The sequence below is a fragment of the Cricetulus griseus genome, chromosome 7 (assembly GCF_003668045.3).
Source record: "Cricetulus griseus strain 17A/GY chromosome 7, alternate assembly CriGri-PICRH-1.0, whole genome shotgun sequence".
Lineage (NCBI taxonomy): Eukaryota > Metazoa > Chordata > Mammalia > Rodentia > Cricetidae > Cricetulus > Cricetulus griseus.
In genome coordinates this window covers 48,724,790-48,747,382 of record NC_048600.1, presented here as the reverse complement: position 1 = coordinate 48,747,382, position 22,593 = coordinate 48,724,790, and the positions used below count along the sequence as shown (strand labels likewise).

Genomic DNA, 22,593 nt, shown 5'->3' with positions numbered 1-22,593 from the left:
TCTAGATTGCTTAGGTCTAGAAAGTGGGATGACTCTCCAGGGTTATCACGGAGAAGTAGGTGCCCAAAGTGTGCTACCTGGGAAGCGGCCTGAACTTGAGGCCACCACCCTGCCCTGTCACCAGCACAGCAAGTCCGAAGGCTGCTGTGCTAGCTGCCCCTACTCTCTGAGAGAAGTCTGACTGTGGCTCACACACCCAAGGAAGCCAGTCCTCTGGTGCATGCTAGTCAATAGTCCTCTTGGCACATTGGCACACAGAAGCTAAATGGCTTCAGAGCTCTGTAATTGGGTGTGGGAGGTAATAAGGATGATGAGCAACTTCAGGCCAAAGAAAGCATAAGCTGTTGCTGGTCCTGGAGGAAAGGCATGAGGCAGCCAGCTCCAGATTCAAACTCACCTCTGGCATTCACAGGTATTGTGTACTTTTGCACAAACCTGTTTCCTCGTTATAAGACAGGGATAGGCCCTGGGGAAGATTAGGTAAGAACACAGCCCGCCTCAAAGGCCTGGACCTTGAACTAAATAGGACAATGTCCAGTTTGGTCAGCATGAATGTAGAGCTAGAGGTATGAGGACAAGAACATAGTAAGAACAGTCTGGGGCTCCTCAAATATACACACAATTGTATACCCCAGACTGGCTATGGGTGCTAGCTCTGATAAACCACTGTATAAACAAGGACTCCTCCTATATCTGGGGTGGGTTTAAAATATTAGCTTCCTCCATTCCCTATGGAGGGATGCTCTCTCAGCCTAGATACATGGGGGAGAGCCGAGGTCCTGCCCCAAATGATGTGACAGACTTTGATGATCCCCCAATGGGAGGCCTCACCCTCCCTGGGGAGTGGATAAAGGATGGGATGGAGGGTTAGTGGGGGGCATGGGAGGATGGGAGGGAGAAGGAACTGGGATTGGTATGTAAAATAAGATTGTTTTTAATTTAAATTTAAAAAAGAATAAGAAAAGGAGCCAGGCAGTGTTGGCTTATGTTTTTAATCCCAGCACTCGGGAGGCAGAGGCAGGTGGATCTCTATGAGTTTGAGGCCAGCCTGGTCTACAAGAGCTAGTTCCAGGACAGCCTCCAAAGCCACAGAAAAACCCTGTCTCAAAAAAACAAAACAAAAACAAAAACAAAAAACTTAGCTCCCAAGGCTAGGTGCTGGTGGCACATGCCTTTCCCCTGACACTTGGGAGGCAGAGGCTGGTGAATCTCTGTGAGTTCAAGGCCAGTGTGGTCTACAGAGTTCCAGGGCAGGCTCCAAGGCTACAGAGAAACCCTGTCTTGAAAAAAAACAATTAGCTCCCAAATGACAGTGTGCCTGGATGATTTGCAAAGGAGCAGGTGCTATATGAACAGATGTACAAAGATGTTGCTCCCCAGGCATGTTAGGACCCATGTTAGGACTTCATGAAGACCCATGAAGACAGCAGGGCTGGAGTAGGTGAACCTTTGGACTGTCACCCTCACCTTCTCCATCTGTCTCCCCAGGTGATTCCTCCTTCAATCTCCTTCTCTGTGTGAATAGCTTCTTCAACATGAGCCACCACATCTACCTGGCCTTTGTGTGTCTGAGTCTCCTCACTCAAAGGTGAGTGGTGCTACCCCAGAGTGGCCCAATGAGAACTGCTCTGGTATGGCCATGATGGAAGGGATTGCAGCATTTTCCATTTAACTTACAGCAAGCCGAAACTTAGTCCCTTCATTTCCCTGAAACACCAGAACAATAAAATTCCTGTGGTTCATTCTGTTTTAGAGAACACAAGTTTCTAAAATGGCCTCAGATAGATGGACTTGTGTTTTCGGTAAGACACTTGGTGAAAAGGAAGTTGGAGAGAACGGCTAAGAATGCTTACTGTGGTGTCGGGAGTTGGTGGTGCACGCCTTTAATCCCAGCACTCGGGAGGCAGAGGCAGGCAGATCTCTGTGAGTTCGAGGCCAGCCTGGTCTCCAGAGCAACTGCCAGGATAGGCTCCAAAGCTACACAGAGAAACCCTGTCTTGGAAAACCAAAAAGAAAAAAAAAAAAAAAAAAAAGAATGCTTACTGTGTAATCAGAGTCCAGATTCCCACAAATGCCAGTAAATTTTGGAGCTGCCAACTGGGGAGGAGATAAGAGGATCTCTGAGGGTTTCTTCTTCAGCGTAGCCAAGAAAACTTGAGCCCCAGGTTCAAGGAGAGACCCTGCCTCAAAGGGATAGAAAGAGAGAAATAGAGGAAGACATCTGATGTACATGTGCAGGTACACATGCCTGTGCATACACTCATACAACACACACACACACACACACACACACACAATCAATCAATCAATCAATCAATCAAAAGAAAAGATACTTGGAGGGCTGCCAAATTATCACACAGTTTCATCTATAGCAAGTGGGTAAGAAAAATGGAAATGCTCACTGGCTAGAAAGTAAAAGATTTCTACTTAGGAAAGCCACTGTGTGTGTGTGTGTGTGTGTGTGTGTGTGTGTGTGTGTGTGTGTGTGTGCGCGCGCGCACACACACAGTGGTGATGGGGGAGTGTCAGTCAAGTTCATGTCTATCTGTGTTAATCAGTATTTGAACAACATAGCAACAAAAGCAATTCTCCTTTCCAGGACATGCATCCAGGGAAACCAGTTCAATGTGGAGGTCAGCAGAAGCGACAAGCTTTCCTTGCCTGGCTTTGAGAACCTCACTGCAGGATATAACAAATTTCTCAGGCCCAATTTTGGTGGTAGGTTATCCTTTGTGATAAAAAAAACATCAGTTCAAAAGGACCGGCTCAGAGACAAAATGTAGCTGAGGGCTTCAGGAGGCTTTGCTGACTCCACCCCCTGATGGGCAGCTGTTTTAGGAATTAGGAAGGATGGATAAGAACACATGTCGGTGATTTTTCGTGCTACCTTAAAGAAAGCACTCTACCTCCCCACTTGAAAGATGAAGGTGCTCTTTCCACCACTGTGGCGGGTGCAGGAGTGCCATCAGCACTACTCCATCTGGCTTTCCTGCCTGTTGCCTGCCACCTACAATGGTCACCCCTGGTTTCCACTTGAATAACCTCCTGGGTCATTTGCCTGCTCAGAACACAGGCACGTGATCCAACAGCCTAGCCTGAGGTCCAGGCATTCCAGACCCTCTCAGCCCAGCCTCTGTCTACCTGTCATTCTCATCTTTCCACAAGTTCCACAAAGTTACCACCAGCACCCTTAGCCTCTGGCTTCTGTGCCAACGCAGAGGCTGCTCATCTCCCTTGAGTTACTCCTCCAACTTGCCTCTCTAGGAACATAATTTTCCATCATGTCTCGGAGGAAGGCTGCCCTCCTCTGAAAGGCTCTCCCTGATTCCTCCACAGCCCACCCCTTCTTTTGAACACACCCCCAAAATCACCACATTTCTTGTTATACTGTACCTAGCTTTATGTCCCTGTTCCTCCTGTTTCTCTCTTCTGATGGTGACAGTCTCTAGTCAGATCTAGGACAGTATGTAAGTTCAGGTCCGTTGGTGGTCAGATGCGGGGTCGGGGGAGCCTTTGCCTCTTCAAGGTATTCCTTGGACTGTAAAGAGTGAGAATGGAGAGAGAAGCTGGAAGGGCCCTCAGGCCACAAGGTGAGAAGAGAAAGGCAAGGAAGTCTAGACAGAGGTATCTTGGACAGAAGTACGGATGGAAATTTATTACAGAAGGCCACTAGGGAGTTCTGGAGCAAAGCTGCCCAGCAGAGGAGGCCTCTGCCTCTGGGCATCCTGGATCACCCCTGACTTGTGTGCTGTTTATGCACAGGTTTCTGGGTGGCTAACATCCCTGGGTGGCTGACAGCCATGATGCTGAGTGCAGTCCTGAGTGCAGACACTGGGACCCTCAAGCAATCTCCCTGGCTCAGTTGGAGATCTGGGCAACGTCTGGTCCCAGTTAGGATCTGTTCTTTATGTTGAGGACCTAGTAAGCCACCACATGCTCTGGGTTCCCAGGCTTTACTACACACTAGCAATAAGCACATGAGTCTAAAGAGCATAATTAGATCAATTTCTCTTACCTCCCAAACCTCAAACAACTAAGTCAGTACATCACTCTTCAAGTTTGCACAATGACAGGCCAACCAGAAGCAGGCATGCTGACCAGGGAGGTTGTTCTGAGAACAGAGCACCTAGGGTGGGCTGAAGGGAGTGTGAGGCCCAGTTCCACCTCACATAAAAGAAGAGGAAGCACAGCACCAGGCCAGGGGACTTTGTGCACTCTGTCTCCTAAAGGAACTTGTCCTGCTGGGCACCCAATGAGTCAATGGATGTGACCTTGCTTCCTGTCACATGTGTGCACCAGCTTCTTGGCCACCAAGGTCCTTGAAAGACAAAAACCTCTATAGTATTTTTCAGGGACTAAGCTTGGTAAAGCAAGGTTTTCAAGTGGGCACTACGCACACTGCCCAGGACATTTACTTTTTCCTAGGAGAAAGGTGCCCTCTGGTGGCACTGCTTACTTGTATAATTTCAGGGGATGAAAGCAAGCTCTGGTGCATAAAACAGCCAAGTGTGACTGGACTATACTATATAGGGGGAAACTAAGCAAAAGACATGGTGGGACTAAAGCTCCTGTGTGCTTTCAACTCTGCACTCTCCAGAGAGGTAGACTAAAGGGACCCACCATTTTCCATGCTCTCCCACTCAGTCCTCTGTGCTTGTCTTAGCCTGTTTAGTGCAGCTATAACATAATGCCTGGACCTGGGTAATTTATAGCAAGCCCAAACTCATTGGCTTATAGTTCAGTATTTAAACACTGGCATTTTGCAATGGCCCTATTGCCATGTCATCACATGGAAGGGGGGGAGGGTTGAGGAAGACAAGGGAGGGCTGAACTTGCCCTTTCCTAATAGCACCAACCCCACTCATGGAGCTGGAATCCTCATGGTCTAATCACCTCTTAAGCCTGTTACATCAATTCAGTTTCCTCATGAATTTGGGAGGGGACAGACATTGGGAATTGTAACAGCAGGTTACAGACCATTTAACATGGGAGAAAGCAGCACAAAGAGATTTGACAATGTGCTTGAGGTCACATTGCTATATCACATGCAACCATTTCTCTCTGACTCCAGCCTCTTCTCAATGCTGTGCGTTGCTGCTCTGAGTGGCAGAAAGCCACCTAGTACTGCATCCTTCCACTCTGCCCTCAAAGATTTCTCACTAACCATTAACTCTTACCTTTCAATTTCATTGTCTCTAAAACTCCATTTCCAAATTCCTGCTTACATTCCATAGCTTGGTTTTCCTGGATTACTAACCCTTTAGTTACTAGGTTGCTTTGACCAATTAGATGATTAGGTATTTTTCCAGTTTCTTTAGAATCCCACCTCCTCTCTTCCTGGTTCATTGCCACAGTCCCTTGAGGCCATCTCAGCCATTTAATTCAAGTGGGACATGCTTTATCTATTCACTTGGTGAGCAAAGTTGTCCCTTCCCCAACATTAGCTAGGATTACAGAAGAGAGTGAGAAAGAGCAGGGGACACTACTGATGTCACAGCATGGCAGGTATGATACTAGAAGCTGTGTGCAGGGAGCCAGTTCTGAGATTCTTAGAGGAAAAAATATGTGGGCTCTTCGCATATATTCCCTTTGGCTGTCACTGGCTAAAACACTGTCACACCGCTAATGTCATTGAACTTCCGCCACTGCTTTGCAAGTGAAAAAAAACTCTAGAAGGGAAAAGACAGCTGTAGAAGATACAGGAACTTATCCCTGATGGCAGAGCTAGGAGAGTTCAGAGCTGAGATCTGAATTCACAGGGTTCACACTCCTGAGGCCTGGAACTGGCCTGGAAAATGGCCCCTACACTCCAGTCTTCAGAACAAAACATGATTCTCAGTGGAGTCTTTTAGTGTCCCTAATCTCCAGGGCTGAAGCTTACCAAAGTCTGTGCATAAGATCAACCACGGTGACTCGTTTCTGGCATTCTAAAACTTTAGGGTTCCAAAAAGTAAAGGAACAAAGTGTCTGGAGTCAGCAGCTTAGCTGTCATCAGTCTTCGGTGCCATCTTTGGTAAATTTCCAAGTCATTTGTGTACAATCACATGAGCAAATCTCTGTCCCTCTCTACACAATTAGCCCCCTGCAGGCAGGCACTGCAGGGAAAACAGTCTTCCATGTAAGAAGGAACAGATACTTTATCACTAGCCTCTTTAAAATACACATTAATGGGCCAGGAGGATGGCTCAGCATGTGAAAGTGCTTGCCGCACAGTCTGACTACCTGAGTTCTGTCCCCTAGCATTCCTATGGCAAGGTGGGAGGTGGAGATGGATGAGCTGTTCAGGAACTCTCAGACCAGATAGCCTTGGATTTGCTGTGCATCAGCAAAATAATGAGAGACCCTGCCTTAAAAGCAGAGGTGAGCACCAACTCCCAGAGTGTGTGGCACCTCCCCTCTCTCCCCAAAATAAGTAAATTAATCTTAAAATATTTTAAATACCCATTAATTAATAATTGTGTGGCCTCTCTTATGAATCATGATGTCCCTGTGTATTTGTGTATATTTTTCATACTGAATAGTTGCTCCTGGGAAGATAAAATTAATTTTCATATTTTTATAGTTCAGATTATTTAAATATTTCTAATACATGAATATTGCTTTTATAATTTTTAATAGTTTTGTTTCCAACACACGAAGTAGGGCAGGGGTGGAAATGGCTGGTTGGAAGGAGGACTTGTGTTTGTGTTTCTATGTAAGTATCTCTGGTTTTTCTTCATTCTCAGGTGACCCAGTTCGGATAGCACTGACTCTGGACATCGCAAGCATCTCTAGCATTTCAGAGAGTAACATGGTAATTGTTGCCCAGTGGCAGTCTACCATCGGCCCTCTCCTTGCTTTCAATCATGATTTCCTTTCAAATTACTCAGAAACAGAATGGCAGATGCCGGAGCTCTGTCTCATAAAAGGAGACAGTAGGAAATGTTTATACAATAGGTTTTCTAGGTATCAGGAAGGAAACAGACACAAAAGCCAGGAAGAGAGAGAATAGAAAAAGAAGTGAGTGTACTAACTGAGAAATAATAAAACTGAGGAAAAGAAGAAAAGAAAACATGGTTCAGAGGTCTGCACATCACATGGTCTTTCAGAGAGAGGAACAGCTGATGCAAACTAACCATCCATCAAATGACCACCTTGAGAGAACACAGGAAAGATGAGGCCAGGAGGAAGGCAGTTTGCCAAGAGGGCCCTTGAGGCATGATGGGCAAATCCTGGATAACCCAGGCATTTGCCCAACAAAACCTTCATCAGTTTAATGGTAACTGTGTTCTCAGGCAGTGTGAGATTTGTTGTTGTTGTTGTTATTTTATTGATGTTTTGGCTGTATGTATGTCCATGTGAGGGTATTGGATCCTAGAGTTACAGACAGTTGTGAGCTGCCATGTGGGTGCTGAGAATTGAACTGAGGTCCCCTAAAAGAGCAGTGAGTGTCCTTAACCACTGAGCCATCTCTCCAGCCCCAGTGTGAACTTTTATGTCAAGCAGGCCAAGGCTCAAAAGTAGGCCTTGACAGTAGGAGTTATTATCTAAAATAAATAATGCACTTGGTTCTTGCATAGCTGTAGATAAGTACCACACCAATAACTTAAATATATATATATATATATATATATATATATATATATATATATATATATATATGTTGAGAGAGAGCATATATAAAGGGAGGGAGGAGAGTGAAACTTAATCCCCTTTCTTCTGTTTTTGGGGTCTTCCCCTCCTGCTTACCATTTCCTTTTCTGGCTTCCCTCTTAGGACTACACAGCCACCATATACCTCCGACAGCGCTGGACAGACCCACGGCTGGTGTTCGAAGGCAACAAGAGCTTTACTCTAGACGCCCGTCTCGTGGAGTTCCTTTGGGTACCAGACACTTACATTGTGGAGTCTAAGAAGTCCTTCCTCCATGAAGTCACGGTAGGAAACAGGCTCATCCGCCTCTTCTCCAATGGCACGGTCCTGTACGCACTCAGGTGAGCAAGCATCTGGGACTCTGGAATTGGAGGAAAAGACACGCACACACATATAAGAGGAAAGACATGTATATCCTGAGTACTTCTGACCAGCACCAAAGGGCCATCCTGAACCCCCATTCCTCACAAGTTCCTCTGTTTTATACCCCACAGCCATTCAGAAGGGCTTCCCTCAGTACAGCCTGACTACAGATGCATCTTCTGAGCAACTGCTCAGTGACAGGCCCCATGCAGCATACTAAGGAAAAGCTAAGTGAAACAGACAGGCTCCTGAGAGTACAGGATGTAAACAAAGGAAGTATTGGGTGCCAGGATCCAAGCTGGGGCATAGGTTAATGGCTAGCGGTGGAATTAGAATATGCTTTTGTAGGATTGTAAACTGGACCTTTAAGGGCAAAGAAAGTTAGCAGAAAAAGAAGAGTGTTAGAGAGATAGCATGGGGACCTTGAGTTCAGAGTCCCGGTGCCGGTATAAAATAAAAGCTGAGCCTAAAGACATGCATCTAAAACCCCCATGCTGTGGGATAGAGACAGCAGATCTTGGGATTTACTAACCATCCAGTCTAGCCCTAAGCTGTAAGCTCCCAGGTTCAATGAAAAACTAAGTCTTAGAAGAAAAGAATAATAGGGTGAGGACCAGCTGGCTTCCTGAATAAAATGCTTGCTGCCCAGGTGTGAGGATGAGAGTTCTAAGCCCTACCAATCATGGCAGCCCACCTGTGCATTTGGCCTTTGGGAGATGGAGATCTCTAGGGAAAGATGTCTGTCTAAACTACCCAAAACTGTGAGATCTGGGGTCACTTAGAGACCCTGCCTCAATGTATAAGGTGTAGAGTGATTGAGGAAGACACTCAACCTCTGGCCCACACACACATGCACACACACACATATAGGTGCCTCCACACACATGTATACACACATACAGGTGCTTGCACACCCTCACACATATGCACCCACAGATGTGAAGAAATGCACAAATATACACATACATATACACTAATAAGTAATCAAGGAAGATATCCCAACACCTGGTCTCCACACTAATCCACAAGGGCAAGCACACCTGACATGCACACACACACAAACACAGAGAGAGGGGGGGGAGGGAAGGAAGACAAGGAAGGGTAAAGACATGAGCAAAAAGAAGCCTATGTAAGGAATTTGCCTTTCACAGGGCTCAGTGGAGCAGGGTATCTCCACATCTCTGCTTGTCTGAAACATGTTTATACAAAGAAGCAAGGCATGTGTCTCAAAAACTACCTTCTTGCAGCTACAGGCCACAACCCCAAATTGTCAAGGCCTAAAGTTCCTTCACAGTGGTTGGAAAGAGGATCCCTGAGTGTATATAAGGCAGACAGTCCACAAGAAGGATTTATCCTGTGCAAGGGCTGTGCACACTTGAACTCCCTGAGTCCCTGGGGAGCAGACCAGGTAGTAAATATGAATACACCGACCTTTAATCACAAGAAAGTCTTGAAGTTATAAGCAAGGACTGAACTAGCAAATAGCATTTCTGGGCATGCCTCAGCAGCACTGCACTTTAAAGAGACTAGCCCAAATCCCAACTCCTCTTTCAAGAAGCCTAATTCTCCATTGATTGCCAATCTACATATTCCCTCCATGCTTCCACAGGAACCTGTTGGCACAGTAGGTGTGTTCATATAAACTTGTGTACCTGGGAGTGTGCATCTATTCTGTATTACAACATGTAGTACAATCAGCCTGGGGAAGAATTTAAGAATCACCAATGAATCAGAGTTGATAAACAAGTTGCCACTAGACTTTTTAAAATGGTTTTTCAAGGCAGGGTTTCTCTGTGTATCCATGGCTGTCCTGGAACTCACTCTGTAGACCAGGCTGGTCTCAAACTCACAGAGATCCACCTGCCTCTACCTCCCAAGTGCTGGAAATAAAAGTGTGTGTCACCTCCAGCTGGCTGCCACTAGACTCTTGTCCTAAACAGCTCTGTGAACTTGGACAAGTTACCAGGCCCTCTGAGCCTCAGTTTCCTCAAAAACAAAGTGAGAAGATTAGCAGTTCTTATATCATAGAGCTATTTGAAGGGACAACTTATGTGACATCCTCAGCACAGAGACTGGCTTGCAGTAAGCAAGCAGTGGCCAGTGGTTGTTTTTCTCTGTCTCCCTTAAAGGGATGTAGAGCTCCATCAAGTTGGACACTATGCTAGAACAAACACATCTGCCTCCTAGATGTACCCAGCACTGTACTTCATATATCAGAGACCTACTAAAAATGGGTGAATGGAAGAAAGGAAGATAAAGGCCTGACTTTTAAAGTCTCCACTGTGAGGACTCCACTGGTGTCTTGTTGAGCATCCTGGGGTGAATCTGAGAGCTGTGAGCTGTAGTACCCAGTACCCTCTGGGTTCTTTACATCCTGATCCCATCAAGGATCCAGGACACCAGGACTCCTGTTACACCTCTGCTACTCAGAGCCTTGCGTGCCTAAGCAAGTCGAGTGATCACTGTTGCAGACCTACAAAGAGTTGCCATTGAAAACCTAAGTGCAAAAGCATCTCCAGAAAGAGGAAGTGGACACAAAGTCCCACTCCCAACCAAGATGCTATGTGTAATTGGTAGCTGCTGGGGGTGGGAATCACTTTTCTCTAATGGAGTGACATTATATCAACCATACTTCAGAGTAGGCCTCATGTTCAGGAATAGTTGGTCCACACAAAACAGGTTCCGTGGGATGTGTTTTGTTTTGTTTTGTTCTATGTGATTTGTTGTTGTCATCTTGGTTTGGGGTTTGGGTACTTATTTGCTTAGGAGATATTTTGAGAGAGAGAGAGAGAGAGAGAGAGAGAGAGAGAGAGAGAGAGAGAGAGAGAGAGAGAACATGAAGTTGGGTGAGTACAAAGTGAGGATTATCTGGGAATAGTTGGGGTAAAAGAAAGAATATAATCAAAATAGATTGTATAAATTACAATTTTTACAAAGCATCTTCAGAGGCTAGAGATGACTCAGCCCTTACGAGCACTTGCTGCTCTTGCAGAGGACCTGGGTTGGTTTGGTTCCCAGCACCCACATGATGGCTCACAACCATTCTTAACTCCAGTTCCAAAGGACCCAATATCCTGAAACACTTAAAATAAATTGAATAAAGTTAAAAATATTTTTTAAAACACCTTCGGTACAATGGTGAATGACGCTGAACAGATTGATTCTGTTCTGTAACGCTGTGGATGTTTGCCTCTGAGTTGCCAGCATTCCAGCTTCTTCTACTTTGGATCCAGCTTTAACTGGGTCTGATGAGTGTTGTTGAGCACAGAAAACCTCAGGAATGCTTGGATGCAGGCTCCAAGCCACATGTCCCCGCAAGAGTCTGAGAAAAAGTCCTCTTGGAGCAGCCCTCAGGAAGAAATGTGAACTTCATCTCTTCCTCACAGCACTCTTTCTGAGTCCATTTCTTTTCTTTTTTCTTTTTTGTTTGTTTGTTTTTTAGAATCACAACAACTGTTACATGTAACATGGACCTATCTAAATACCCTATGGACACACAGACCTGCAAGCTGCAGCTAGAGAGCTGTGAGTATACATCCTGAAGTCACCCGCATGACTTTCTTGGGTGACCTCCATCTCTGTTTTTGCAGAATACCCCATATCCTATGAGCTTTCTTTCTTTATGCTGATCCATGATGGATTGAGCCATTCTGCCTATATATCCAGATAGATTCAGATTCTTTCAAAGGCAAACTGTGTAACATTGCATCTTTGGGGGAGGACCGTTCTGCACTAGTACCAAATATCTCCAGCCACAAGTAGAGAGATGACTGAAGAAAATGCTTTAACATAACTGATGTGTAGATCATGGCCAGCACACTGCATTCATCTGCCAAATTGGGCCCATCACCTGTTTCTGGAAGGAGTTGTATTATAGCAGAGTGATGGCCATTCATTTGCAGATTGTCTATGGTTGCTGTCACACTGTAATAACAGAACTGAGTATTTGTGATAGAGACTGTATTGTCCACAAAGCCTAAAATAACAACATTCTTCATCACTACAGAACTTTTAGGAGCCTCCAAGAGCTAATTCCATGTGAAATTCCAAGAATTCCCAGACTCACATAGCCACGGAATCTTATTTCATGGATATTTCTATGGCTATGACCTTTAGCCACCCATCTACTCTTGCCCTACCAAAACCAAATCAACCCCAGATCCCTATAAAAGCTGATGCAGATGTCTTGAGCCTCATCAACCCCATTTCCATTTGTTATTAAATATGCCTTAGGTTACCATTTAAAGCCCAGAAGGCCTCAAAAGGTTTCCTTACTTTTCCTAATAGAAATGTGCTGGCTTCTAGCTAAACCTTGCTATGCAACTACAGAGAAAGTAGGGAAGCTAGCTGGAAAAATGACTATAGGAGGGACAACTAATGTTATGACCCCAGTCTGCCTTTGCCCTGGTAACCTTGACCAAATCATTTTTCCATTGGCAGCCATGAAGATAATAAATAATAGGATATTTTCCTGATAAATAGTGTTACATCCACGTGCCAAGCACTCTCATAGACACCTTCCAAACAAACCCTTAAGTGTTGTTTTCCCACCTTATGATTATAGAAATTGAGGCACATCACAATTTAGCATTTTTCTAAATGGACCTGGGAAGCAGAATCAGTGGGTCTGGAGCCCAGGGAGAGGGGACAACAGTTCCAAGAGCTCTTCTACTGGCCAGAGCCCCATGAAGATTTTGTTTCAGTGGCTTGCTTGTATGTGATCTGGGCTATCCATTTCTCCCTATATACCATAACATGCTTTCAAGCAATTGTATGGGATTTCTAGGTTCTTAAGCACCAATTAATAATCACCATTTTCCCGAAAAACGAGGGACCATGTAGTGCTTGATTGAGATTCCCAAAGCCTGCCAAATGCTAAGCTGAAATATAGTATGACTATCAGATGGCAGTCTGAAGCTTCTTCCATGCCAGTTCCTCTTGGTTACTTAGGACCAAGGCCAGTGTTTTTCCTTTCCCCTGTGTCTTAAGGAAAATATTTTGACTCAGTCTAATACTTCAGTTCTACATATTTTCCCACTAAAGTCTCCAGCTAGTCTGGATGGCTGGTTGAGTTCCATCTGCCTACTCTCAGTTCATCAATTCAGCAACTACATGCCTGTTCTGTGTTAAATGCCATGGTGAATATTGACAGTACAAAGATAAAATGATCCACCAGTCTTCAAGAAGTATACCACCTTATAGAGAACACGGGACTTAAAATAATCATGAAATAGAACTCACTGTGTAGAGAATGCTGGCCTAGAACTCACTGAGATCTGCCTGTCTCTGCTTTAATCCCAAATGCTGCAATTAAAGGAGTGTAATACACTGTCCCACCTTAAAAAATAATCATGAAAGAATAAATGATAACAATAAAAAGTAATGCCACCATGAAAACCTGCTGGGGAGTCAGAGATACCCAGAGAGAACTGCCACCTGAAGTCAGAGGAGGGATCAGTTCCAGCTGGCTAAGTGGACAAAAAAACAGGGCACAGTACCACAGAAACAAGAAGAAACAGAGCAAAGGTTAGTAAGGAGCAAATGGGAGCTGGGGCATATGGTGGGTGGGAGGCACAGAGTGCTTGCCTAGCATGTGAAAGGCTCTGAGGTAGAAAAGCCAAATATCCAAATCAATCACTGATGGTTGTGATACAGCTGCCTCCAACACATAAAGGACCTTACTTGGTATATATAAAGCTTTGTATAGTGTCATGGGTAAATGAGCATCTAAATCATAACCTGGGTATTTCCTATAATGGAAAATGAGGGTTCACTCTAAATGAATGTAGGTTAAATCAATTCCTTGGGGTTGTTAAACAGTCTTCATTATTTCTTAGTATGAATTTTGAATGTCCCCCAAACTTGAGCACCTTTGATAGGGAAATAATGCCACAGATATGACTCATTAAGGCATCAAAGTGGAAAACAGCTATAGACAAGTCTTGGGAACCACTGGGTACTCTATACTTAAGGCAATGCCAGGAAAAAAAGAACTATTATGAGAAGAAGCCATTTTTCAGAAGTACACATTTAATTAAAAACTTAGGCAGATTAATTATCCTATTGATTCTGTGCATGCAAACCCTTGTTGAAGGAATGCAGCTGTTTGGTAGCAGAATTCGACTTGAGGTTATCAAAAAGAGAAGTCATTCGGGGGGTAGCACAGTAGAAATAATTGTCCTCCCTGTGTCATGGCTGGGCTCATCCCAAAGCCCAGGAGCAAGATTCTCCAAGAAACTTCAGCACTCTGTGTGCACAGATACTATCCCAAAGGAGCGGAGGAAGCTTCCACGGGCTGCTTATTAGCAGGCATTTAGGTATTAAAAACCTCACTAAGATTTGCTTTTTCCCTATATGCTACCACTAAAAAAATATTGATATTATCTTAATCTCCCACATTCACCCAGAGACAGTGGTAGCAAATAAAAACTGTGGACCTCTACTAGGGGTAAAACAAAGTACCCAGGTAGAAACTTGCTCTCCTTATTTTCTTAGAGATGTCTTCATTACTTTGGGATTCCAATCTAATTTCAGTGGCTATCTTCCACTCATTTTCTGTTATTCCAAAGGAAAACTCACACTTTATCTGGACCCCAAGGAGCTCAGGCATTATAAGATAAAGCCTGCTAGATATTGACTTCCATAAGGATTCTTCTTAGCACAATATTGGTCCCAACATCAGCATCATAGTCTCATTCCTTTGAAGGAATGACAAGAGATGCTTGAATTTATGACCACAGGTACTGGAATCATATGGCAACATCACTAGCTGTATGATTTTGGCTAAGAAACCTCTCTGCGTCTACGTTTCCTACTCCTTGAAATGGAAAAAGTAACAGTACTTGGCTCAATAAGTTGCCTTCTATATATGTTGGATTTATTAAGCTATAATGCATGCACCATAAAATTCACCCATTTTTAAGTATGTGATTGAAAGTTTTTGGTAAACTTACCATGGTATGTAGCCATAGGCAGTATGCATTGTTGGAACATTCCCAACACCCCCAAAAAAGATCCCTTGTGCTTATTGTGATTAGCCCAATTTCCTACCACCAACTCCCAGGTACCACTTACATTCTGCCATTATGGATTTGTCTCTCCTGAACATTTCATATAAGTAAAATCAATATGATCTGTTCCCTTTTGCATCTGGCTTTTCTACAGAATGCTGTGGCATGTTATCAGTACTTCATTCCTTTTTATTGTTCAGTACCATTTCTTTCCAGCTTTTTCAGTTGGTGGGCTTTTGGTTCACTCACATCTGGCCATTGTACATCATGCTGCTGCGACTATTTCTACACCAGTCTTTCTGTGACTGGCACTTCATTCCTCTCAAGTAAATACCTTGGAATAGAATTCTGATTCAAGTGATACATTTATTATTTAGGTTTTTAGTTTTGCTTCCCAAAGTGATTGTATATCTTACATTCCCACCAGTACAGTTCCAGTTTGTCAATATATTTTCTCATCTCTTCCTTATTATCACTATCTTAACAAGCATGAAGTGGTATGTGGTTTTGCTTTGCATCTTCCTAGTGACTGATGAAATTGAGTCTATTTTTTGTGCTCTTAACTATGAACACATCTTCTCAACAAGGATTAGAGGAGATGATAATGTCGAAGGCACCTAGGAATTGCTTACTGAGTAATAGATACTACATTATCACCAACATCCATGGACTTTGAGATTAAGCTTTTCAGAGAGAGGCACAGTGCTGGCTTTTGTCTATTATTTGCCTATACTCTGAGAAAGTTATGAAACCCCTTTAAAATCTGAGCGTTTTCACATGTAATGGGCAAATGATTCCTCTAGTCTAAGGTATAGTATCTAGTGAATAAGCACATTTTAGGAGAAAATGCTACTTCACAATGCTACTTCACATGCATAAACTGATAGTAAGATCCATCACAATTTCAGAAATGTAAAAACAAAAGTCAATCTTAATATTGAAGAATCACAGAAGTATCTATAGGACTGTGAGAACTTTAGAGATTTGTATTGTGTAAAGGATAATACAAATGGCTCATAAAAGGTAACTGTTATCACTACCATCAACTGATATTAGTAAAGCCAACATTTATCAAAAGCACATATTGACAGAAATTCATAAAGTGGATGGCTACAGGATTTTTTTATTTTGGCATTTATAGCAATGAGAATATGAATAGAACCCTTCCAAAGTCCCAGACAGCATTATCCAAGCTTAGACTGCTCTGAAAGACAGACTCTAACATGGGTCTCTTTGTGGTAACATGCTTAATAAGTATCATTCAGTAGTGAAGGAGGCCATTTTTATCATCCACAAGCCTTGGACAATGCTTAGCATAAAACTACTTCTCAACCAGTCAAAAATGGTCCTAGCAAAAGATTTCATTCTGCTATGCTTAAGAAATCTAGCCAATTTTTGCAGGACATGCTCCTTTAGACTTAATACCATCAGAATAGAGCTCTTGCTGTGTCTACTCTGTGTCGTTTCTCAAACCAGCTAAGTCTGCAGCATCCTTGCACTGACCAGGGCTCACTTTCATTTGCCAGGGGGATACGATGGCAATGATGTGGAGTTCACCTGGCTGAGAGGGAATGATTCTGTACGTGGGCTTGAAAGCTTGCGCCTTGCTCAATACACCATCCAACAGTATTTCACCTTGGTCACTGTATCCCAGCAGGAGACAGGTAACTCTTGTGAACCATCACACAGAATAAAAATACTTAAAGAAAAGGTCACCATCTGAGTCATAAGAAGCATGACCTCTGCCTCTACTCCTGTGGAGTGCAAGCATTCTGTAGTGGTGTAGAGTAGGGGAAGGGAAACGGGCATGGAACCTGAGCATCTGTGGACTCTACACTCAGGAGGGACATGGTCTGCTGGAGAGTAACCCTTTAGGAAAACACTGAATCTTAGCTGGTCCTTCCAGGATTTTCTAATAACTGTTCAAATGCAGCACTCCCTTGTGCACAAAAAGTCACTCATGTGTTCTAAAGAGTACACTGGTCACTGAAGAATGAAGTTAAGAAAGTGCTCACAGGTAAAGAAGACAGTAGCAATACCACATGACTACTTCATTAATGAAAGTATCCATTCATCATGAACAGAGCCAGACCTCTGAGAATTGGTGGTTTTAAATAGATTTGGGGGGTTGTTGTTGTTTTGTTTTGGTTTTGGTGTTTCAAGATAAGGTTTCTCTGTGTAGCCCTGACTGTCCTGGAACTTGCTCTGTAGACAGGATGTCCTCAAATTCATGTAGATCTGACTGCCTCTGCCTTCCTAGTGCTGGGACTAAAGGTGTGTGACACCATGCCTGACTTAGTTATTTTCTAAATGACATGATTTTACATACAAGCAATGGCATTTTCTTCTCCATTCTTCATGGCCAAGTTGGAATGCTTCATTTCATCAACATTTATACTCTTTAAAACATTTCCATGTACTCTAGTTGAGTCTAAATGACTTTGAAAATTAAATGTATGCCAAAACTGTGCCTAGAAAAAAAGACAGGAAAGAAATGACAGCTCCCTATTGTTCATATTCCCTGCAGGCAGCATGTATACATAGGTAATTTCCTAAGCATGGTCCTGAAGTGATACCTCTGTAATCAACAAAAAATAAACTATTGGGGCTGGGTGGATAGCTCAGACAATAAAGTGCTTCCTTGTGAGCATGAGGACTCGACTTCAATTCCCAGAACTCACTGGGGGAAGGGGGAAGCTGGATACACCACTTGTACTTCCAGTACCAGAGAGGCAAAGACAGTGGAACTCTGAGGCTCGCTGGCCAGCACCTAGCCTACTCAGCAAGCTCCAGGCCAGTAAGAAATTCTGTCTCAAACAAAAAGGTAGATGATGCCTGAGCAACAGCATCCCAAACTGCATTCTGGTCTCCACAAACATTTGCGCACACACATGCATATACACAAAAATGAAATTGCATTTAATGGGCCTATTCTACAGTAATCTAGAAAAACAATGGACTGTCTTAAGTAATCTTCATTAAACAGGTATTTATTAACAACTTACCATATAAATGCAAAACTGAGAGACACAGTTTGCCCCCTTGGGGTTCACAGTCTAATGAGCTAGATGTTAAGAAAATTGGTGCTTGCAATACTGAAGGAATGCTTTGATAAATTAAGGCATGAGAAGAAAAGCACAAGTGTAGGGGTTAGATAACAGCACCCCTGTAAATCTCATGCCAGGCAACACTGAGGACCTTTGTGGTAACCAGAGTGGCAGTTCATAGTTGACTAGATTTTGGTAACATAAGACTTAATATGTATGTGGTTTGGGCAACTCCTCTCCTGTGTGAACAGACACAGTTTCTTACCTCTTGTTTGCACTCTCAGGAAACTATACTCGATTGGTTTTGCAATTTGAGCTTCGGAGGAACGTTCTATATTTCATTCTGGAAACCTATGTTCCTTCCACTTTCCTGGTGGTGTTATCCTGGGTTTCATTTTGGATCTCCCTCGATTCAGTTCCTGCGAGAACCTGCATTGGTAAGAAGCTCCCCGGGACAAGTTTCTAAGGACTAGGAGAATCAGATGCGGTTTAAAATTCTATCATTATTTTCACTGACTGTGCAGGGTCATCATAAGAGTTGGTATCTTGAGAAATTCCTTTATACAGAGAGAAAAATGGGTGCAGAGATAGAGAAAAAGATCACATCAGGAGGACTGTATTGTTTAATTTGTTTTATAGTAACAGATGTGATGAGCTTATGTAAACAGTCCACTGTCGTTTACTTTATTACTGACTGTCCATCTCCAAGAGAAGAAAGATGATGACATATTTAGAAAACTATGCCACTTACATCCATTCGAGATAAATAAAAACAATCCTATTCCAGAAGGTCACAGACTTTTTGAAATGAAATCTGTTCTGTTCGTGAGTCCTGTCCTCATCTTTCCGGCTAGTGGGTGGAGCCAGATGATAGAGGATGATAGAGGCAGGGTCAAGGTACACCAGCATGGAACAGTCAGTACCTGCTTGTTTTCCCAGGAGTCACAACTGTGTTATCCATGACCACACTGATGATCGGCTCCCGCACATCCTTACCCAACACCAACTGCTTCATAAAGGCCATCGATGTGTACCTGGGGATCTGCTTTAGCTTCGTGTTTGGGGCCTTACTGGAGTATGCCGTTGCTCACTACAGCTCCTTACAGCAGATGGCAGTCAAAGATAGGGTAAGGATTTAGAGGCTGTTGTCTACGATCCATTACCTGGGTCATGCACTGCTCTGAAGAGGGGATCAGGGCTTGGTTCCCATCTCCAGAGTAATTCACTTTGGTCTAACGAATCTCATCCCTACTAAGGTGGGCACATTGGAAGGCAGGGAAACCCTTAGCCAAGGTTGTTCTTTTCACCAGATAAAATAGGATACCAAATTTTAATTTTCTAACAAAAAAACTATTATTCATATGCAACATGAGGTATAATCATAAGAACAAGCATCTAAGAAAAAGCCCGATGTCAAACTAGATATGCTTTGATGTTCACACATTTCAGATTAACACGTGGTTACTATTTAATTCTTCTGATGCAATTTTATATTCTTAATTTATACAAATAACAGCTTATTCAAAAAAAAAACATATGGAAGAAATCAACTTGTAACAAAATCCTTTGGATTATAACCTGAAACTTCTTTGTTCCCGTGCGATGTATTGTTTCCCCTTCATACAGCACTCTTTACAGCCACATTGGACCCCAAGGTTATTTGAAAACTAAATTTGATAGACATTCACTTACTGAAGCTCAAACTAAAAAACAAACGATAGGGATCTGATTCAGAAAAGTGCCACCCTAAGCAGTGTGCTATCAGAATACAGGGGTCTAATAGTGAGGATATGGCAACCAGGAGACCAGTGGCTTTGCCATTGTGTTTGGTTGCTGTGAATAATCCAAGCACCAAAGACAGAAGAGCATGTGTACCAGTCAGAGGAGAATGTGGATTTCATGTGTTTTCTTCCATATAGGCTTCCTTAATAACACACAAATTCAGATTTGTTAGAATGATAGATGAGGGATGGAGAATCCCCAAGATATTCTTCTACTGGAGCTACCAGTATGCACTCCCATTTCCTTGCATAAAACAGTAGGTGCGCTGGGGAGTATATGCTATCTCCTTTACATCTCACTGAGTATCCCAAAACTCAGGAGAATTGAACCATCTTTCTCCTTATTTTATTACTGAGAAATTTGTCCTCCAAATGATGAAGCAGCTCAGCCAAGGCCCCTATCCTGTGTCACAGGCACCTTGTTGGATAGTGGAAAGTCCCTGGATTTGCAGGGAACACAGCCCTTCTGTTTCTAGAGTGTGGCAAAGACCACATGACACAATGGGTTTATATTACCTCTCATAATCTCTTCTGGAACAGGCAAGAACTTTACCAAATATCTACTAGGTGCTTTACACAATTTATGCCATTTAATCTCCCCATTAGTCTCATGAAGGAGCAATTAATACAATTACCGTGTTGCAGACAAGGAAATCACACCTTAAAGGGATTTAAGTAACTAAAGTTTCCAGTATTAATAACAGACCAATTGAGATTTAAGCTCCGGTCTGCTACCTTCACAGCACCGTGCTCTTCACAGTATCATCCATGTACATTACTGTGTCCTGTCTTCCAAGCTAACTATTTTCTATGAACCAGGGGACAGTGAAGGAATCAGAAGATGTCAATATTACCAACATCATCAACAGCTCCATCTCCAGCTTCAAACGAAAGATCAGCTTTGCCAGCATTGAAATTTCTGGTGACAATGTCAACTACAGTGACTTGACAATGAAAGCCAGTGACAAGTTCAAGTTTGTCTTCCGAGAAAAGATAGGCAGAATTGTTGATTATTTCACAATACAAAATCCCAGCAATGTGGATCGATATTCCAAACTACTATTTCCTTTGATTTTTATGTTAGCCAATGTATTTTACTGGGCATACTACATGTATTTTTGAGATGACATTGAAGTTTTGCATGCCATATCTTTAATAGAATGACATTATAGTGTTAAAGATATTCTAGGACATGTGTAAGCCCGTTAGCCCAGAAAGCTACAAATGGGCTAAAATAATGATTATTCTAAGATGTGTAGAAGTCCTAGCATGGCAGGGTTCTATAATGGAATCACTATAAAGTGACCTTTTTCTTCTTCAGCTTTGGACAGACATCCACGGAACTCAAGATTACAAACCTACTCAGGGCTCTTTGCTCTCTGTGTCCCTGGTTTGCATTTACTGCATAAAAATGTGTATTAAGGGGGTTATTTTCTAAAGAATTCATAGTGGCATTTACTAAATCTCTGCAATGCTTAAAAGATGAATGCTTGCCAATTTAAGGAACAACGTTTTCTAATTTTTGTTTTTCCTTGAAATGAAATGTGGATTCATGCCAATTCACTGGTGGTCACCATACTGCATCAAGTCAATACCAGATGAGTTCTCTGTATTACTTAATACCACAGGAGAATTGTCCCCAAATTCCAGTAAATCCTATTATTGAGAAAGCAAATGTTAATGAATAAAATTACTGGATCAATAAACTAAAACATAAATCCTTTAATGTGGTTCCCCAAGCTTGAGGAACTCCTGGGATTTACACCATTGTTACACATATCATATTATTTTATTGTTATACACTCTTAGTCCTAAAATGTATAAAAGCTGTTTTCCCACACCAGGGAAACAGGAGGAGGTTTTGGAACTTATTTTAGGATTCTTAATACAGAACACTGCCATGAAGACTTGCTGGGTCAAGTCTATTATCTAGCCACCTTTACTCACAGACTGGCTAGGTTCCAAGTAGACCAGAGAGCGCTCTGTCAACCTGTCATTTATGTTGATCTCACATTGGGGAACATTTTGCCAGTGGCAGATCCCCCTGTATCCTTCCAGGAGGAGCTTTCATCCCTGTGCTCCAGTGACCAGGCAGAAGTGATACCTTAAATAAGGAGCCATATGACCCAGATACAAGTAGCTTGTCTCGTATAGATTCTTTCCCCCAATCCTCATTACTGGACTATGTTTTTTCTTTGACCATATATCTTTACTTCCAAGTGTTCAATGCAAAGAGTCCTTGGTCTGGTTTGAGGCCTCTGGTTTCTGCCACACTATTGATGCTGGGCCCTCAACAACTCTTCTTGGGTATCCTGTTGTTTCCCTGTGTCATGGAGGTTTTGCGTCTACAGGACCAGTCCCTTCGCACACTCCAGCAAATCACAGATGGAGTGGATAACTGGGGTGGGCCAGCCCATAACCTGGTTCTGGGCCTGGGTAGTTGCAGGGTTGATATCCTGTAAGCTCCTTGCCACCCACCCACCCCCACCCTTATCAGGGTGAGCTCTTCAGTAGCTGGACTACTTTAAGTAGCTTATCCTGCATGGTCCTGAGTCTTGAATGCTCTGAGCAGACCATGTGTTGTCTTTTCTGAGTTCAGCCAGTGTCACCCTGACCTAGGAACTCATGTATTCCTCTCCCTTGCTCCTTGGGACTCAACTATACCTGGTTCCAATTCAGCCTCAATTATTTCAAAGACTCTCACCATCCTCAGCCTTTTAGCCTTCTTTTCTAATGAATGTGTAGCTGTAATTGTCCTTT

The 22,593-nt window shown here is 43.1% G+C and overlaps 1 protein-coding gene across 2 annotated transcripts; it reads left to right on the top strand.

Annotated features, from left to right (window-relative positions):
* The first annotated feature begins 1,535 nt into the window (after nucleotides 1-1,535).
* Nucleotides 1,536-22,130, top strand: Gabrp (gamma-aminobutyric acid type A receptor subunit pi). 2 transcript variants are annotated; one of them, XM_035448197.1, is made up of 9 exons: nucleotides 1,536-1,588; nucleotides 2,600-2,718; nucleotides 6,726-6,793; nucleotides 7,756-7,973; nucleotides 11,438-11,520; nucleotides 16,532-16,669; nucleotides 18,337-18,489; nucleotides 18,992-19,179; nucleotides 20,653-22,130. In XM_035448197.1, the coding sequence occupies exons 1-9, from the start codon at nucleotides 1,536-1,538 to the stop codon at nucleotides 20,953-20,955; spliced, it is 1,323 nt and encodes a 440-aa protein (XP_035304088.1). In that variant the 3' UTR covers nucleotides 20,956-22,130. The 2 variants fall into 2 exon arrangements, with proteins under 2 accessions (XP_035304088.1, XP_035304089.1); XM_035448198.1 differs by lacking the exon at nucleotides 18,992-19,179 and having other exon boundaries at nucleotides 20,653-20,825.
* Nucleotides 22,131-22,593: the final 463 nt, after the last annotated feature.

Coding starts and splice junctions, on each gene's coding strand:
- Gabrp (XM_035448197.1), top strand. CDS start 1,536: ATGAGCCACCACATCTACCTGGCCTTTGTGTGTCTGAGTCTCCTCACT. Junction 2,719..6,725: donor TCTCAGGCCCAATTTTGGTG/GTAGGTTATCCT, acceptor CTTCATTCTCAG/GTGACCCAGTTCGGATAGCA. Junction 18,490..18,991: donor TCCTGCGAGAACCTGCATTG/GTAAGAAGCTCC, acceptor TTGTTTTCCCAG/GAGTCACAACTGTGTTATCC.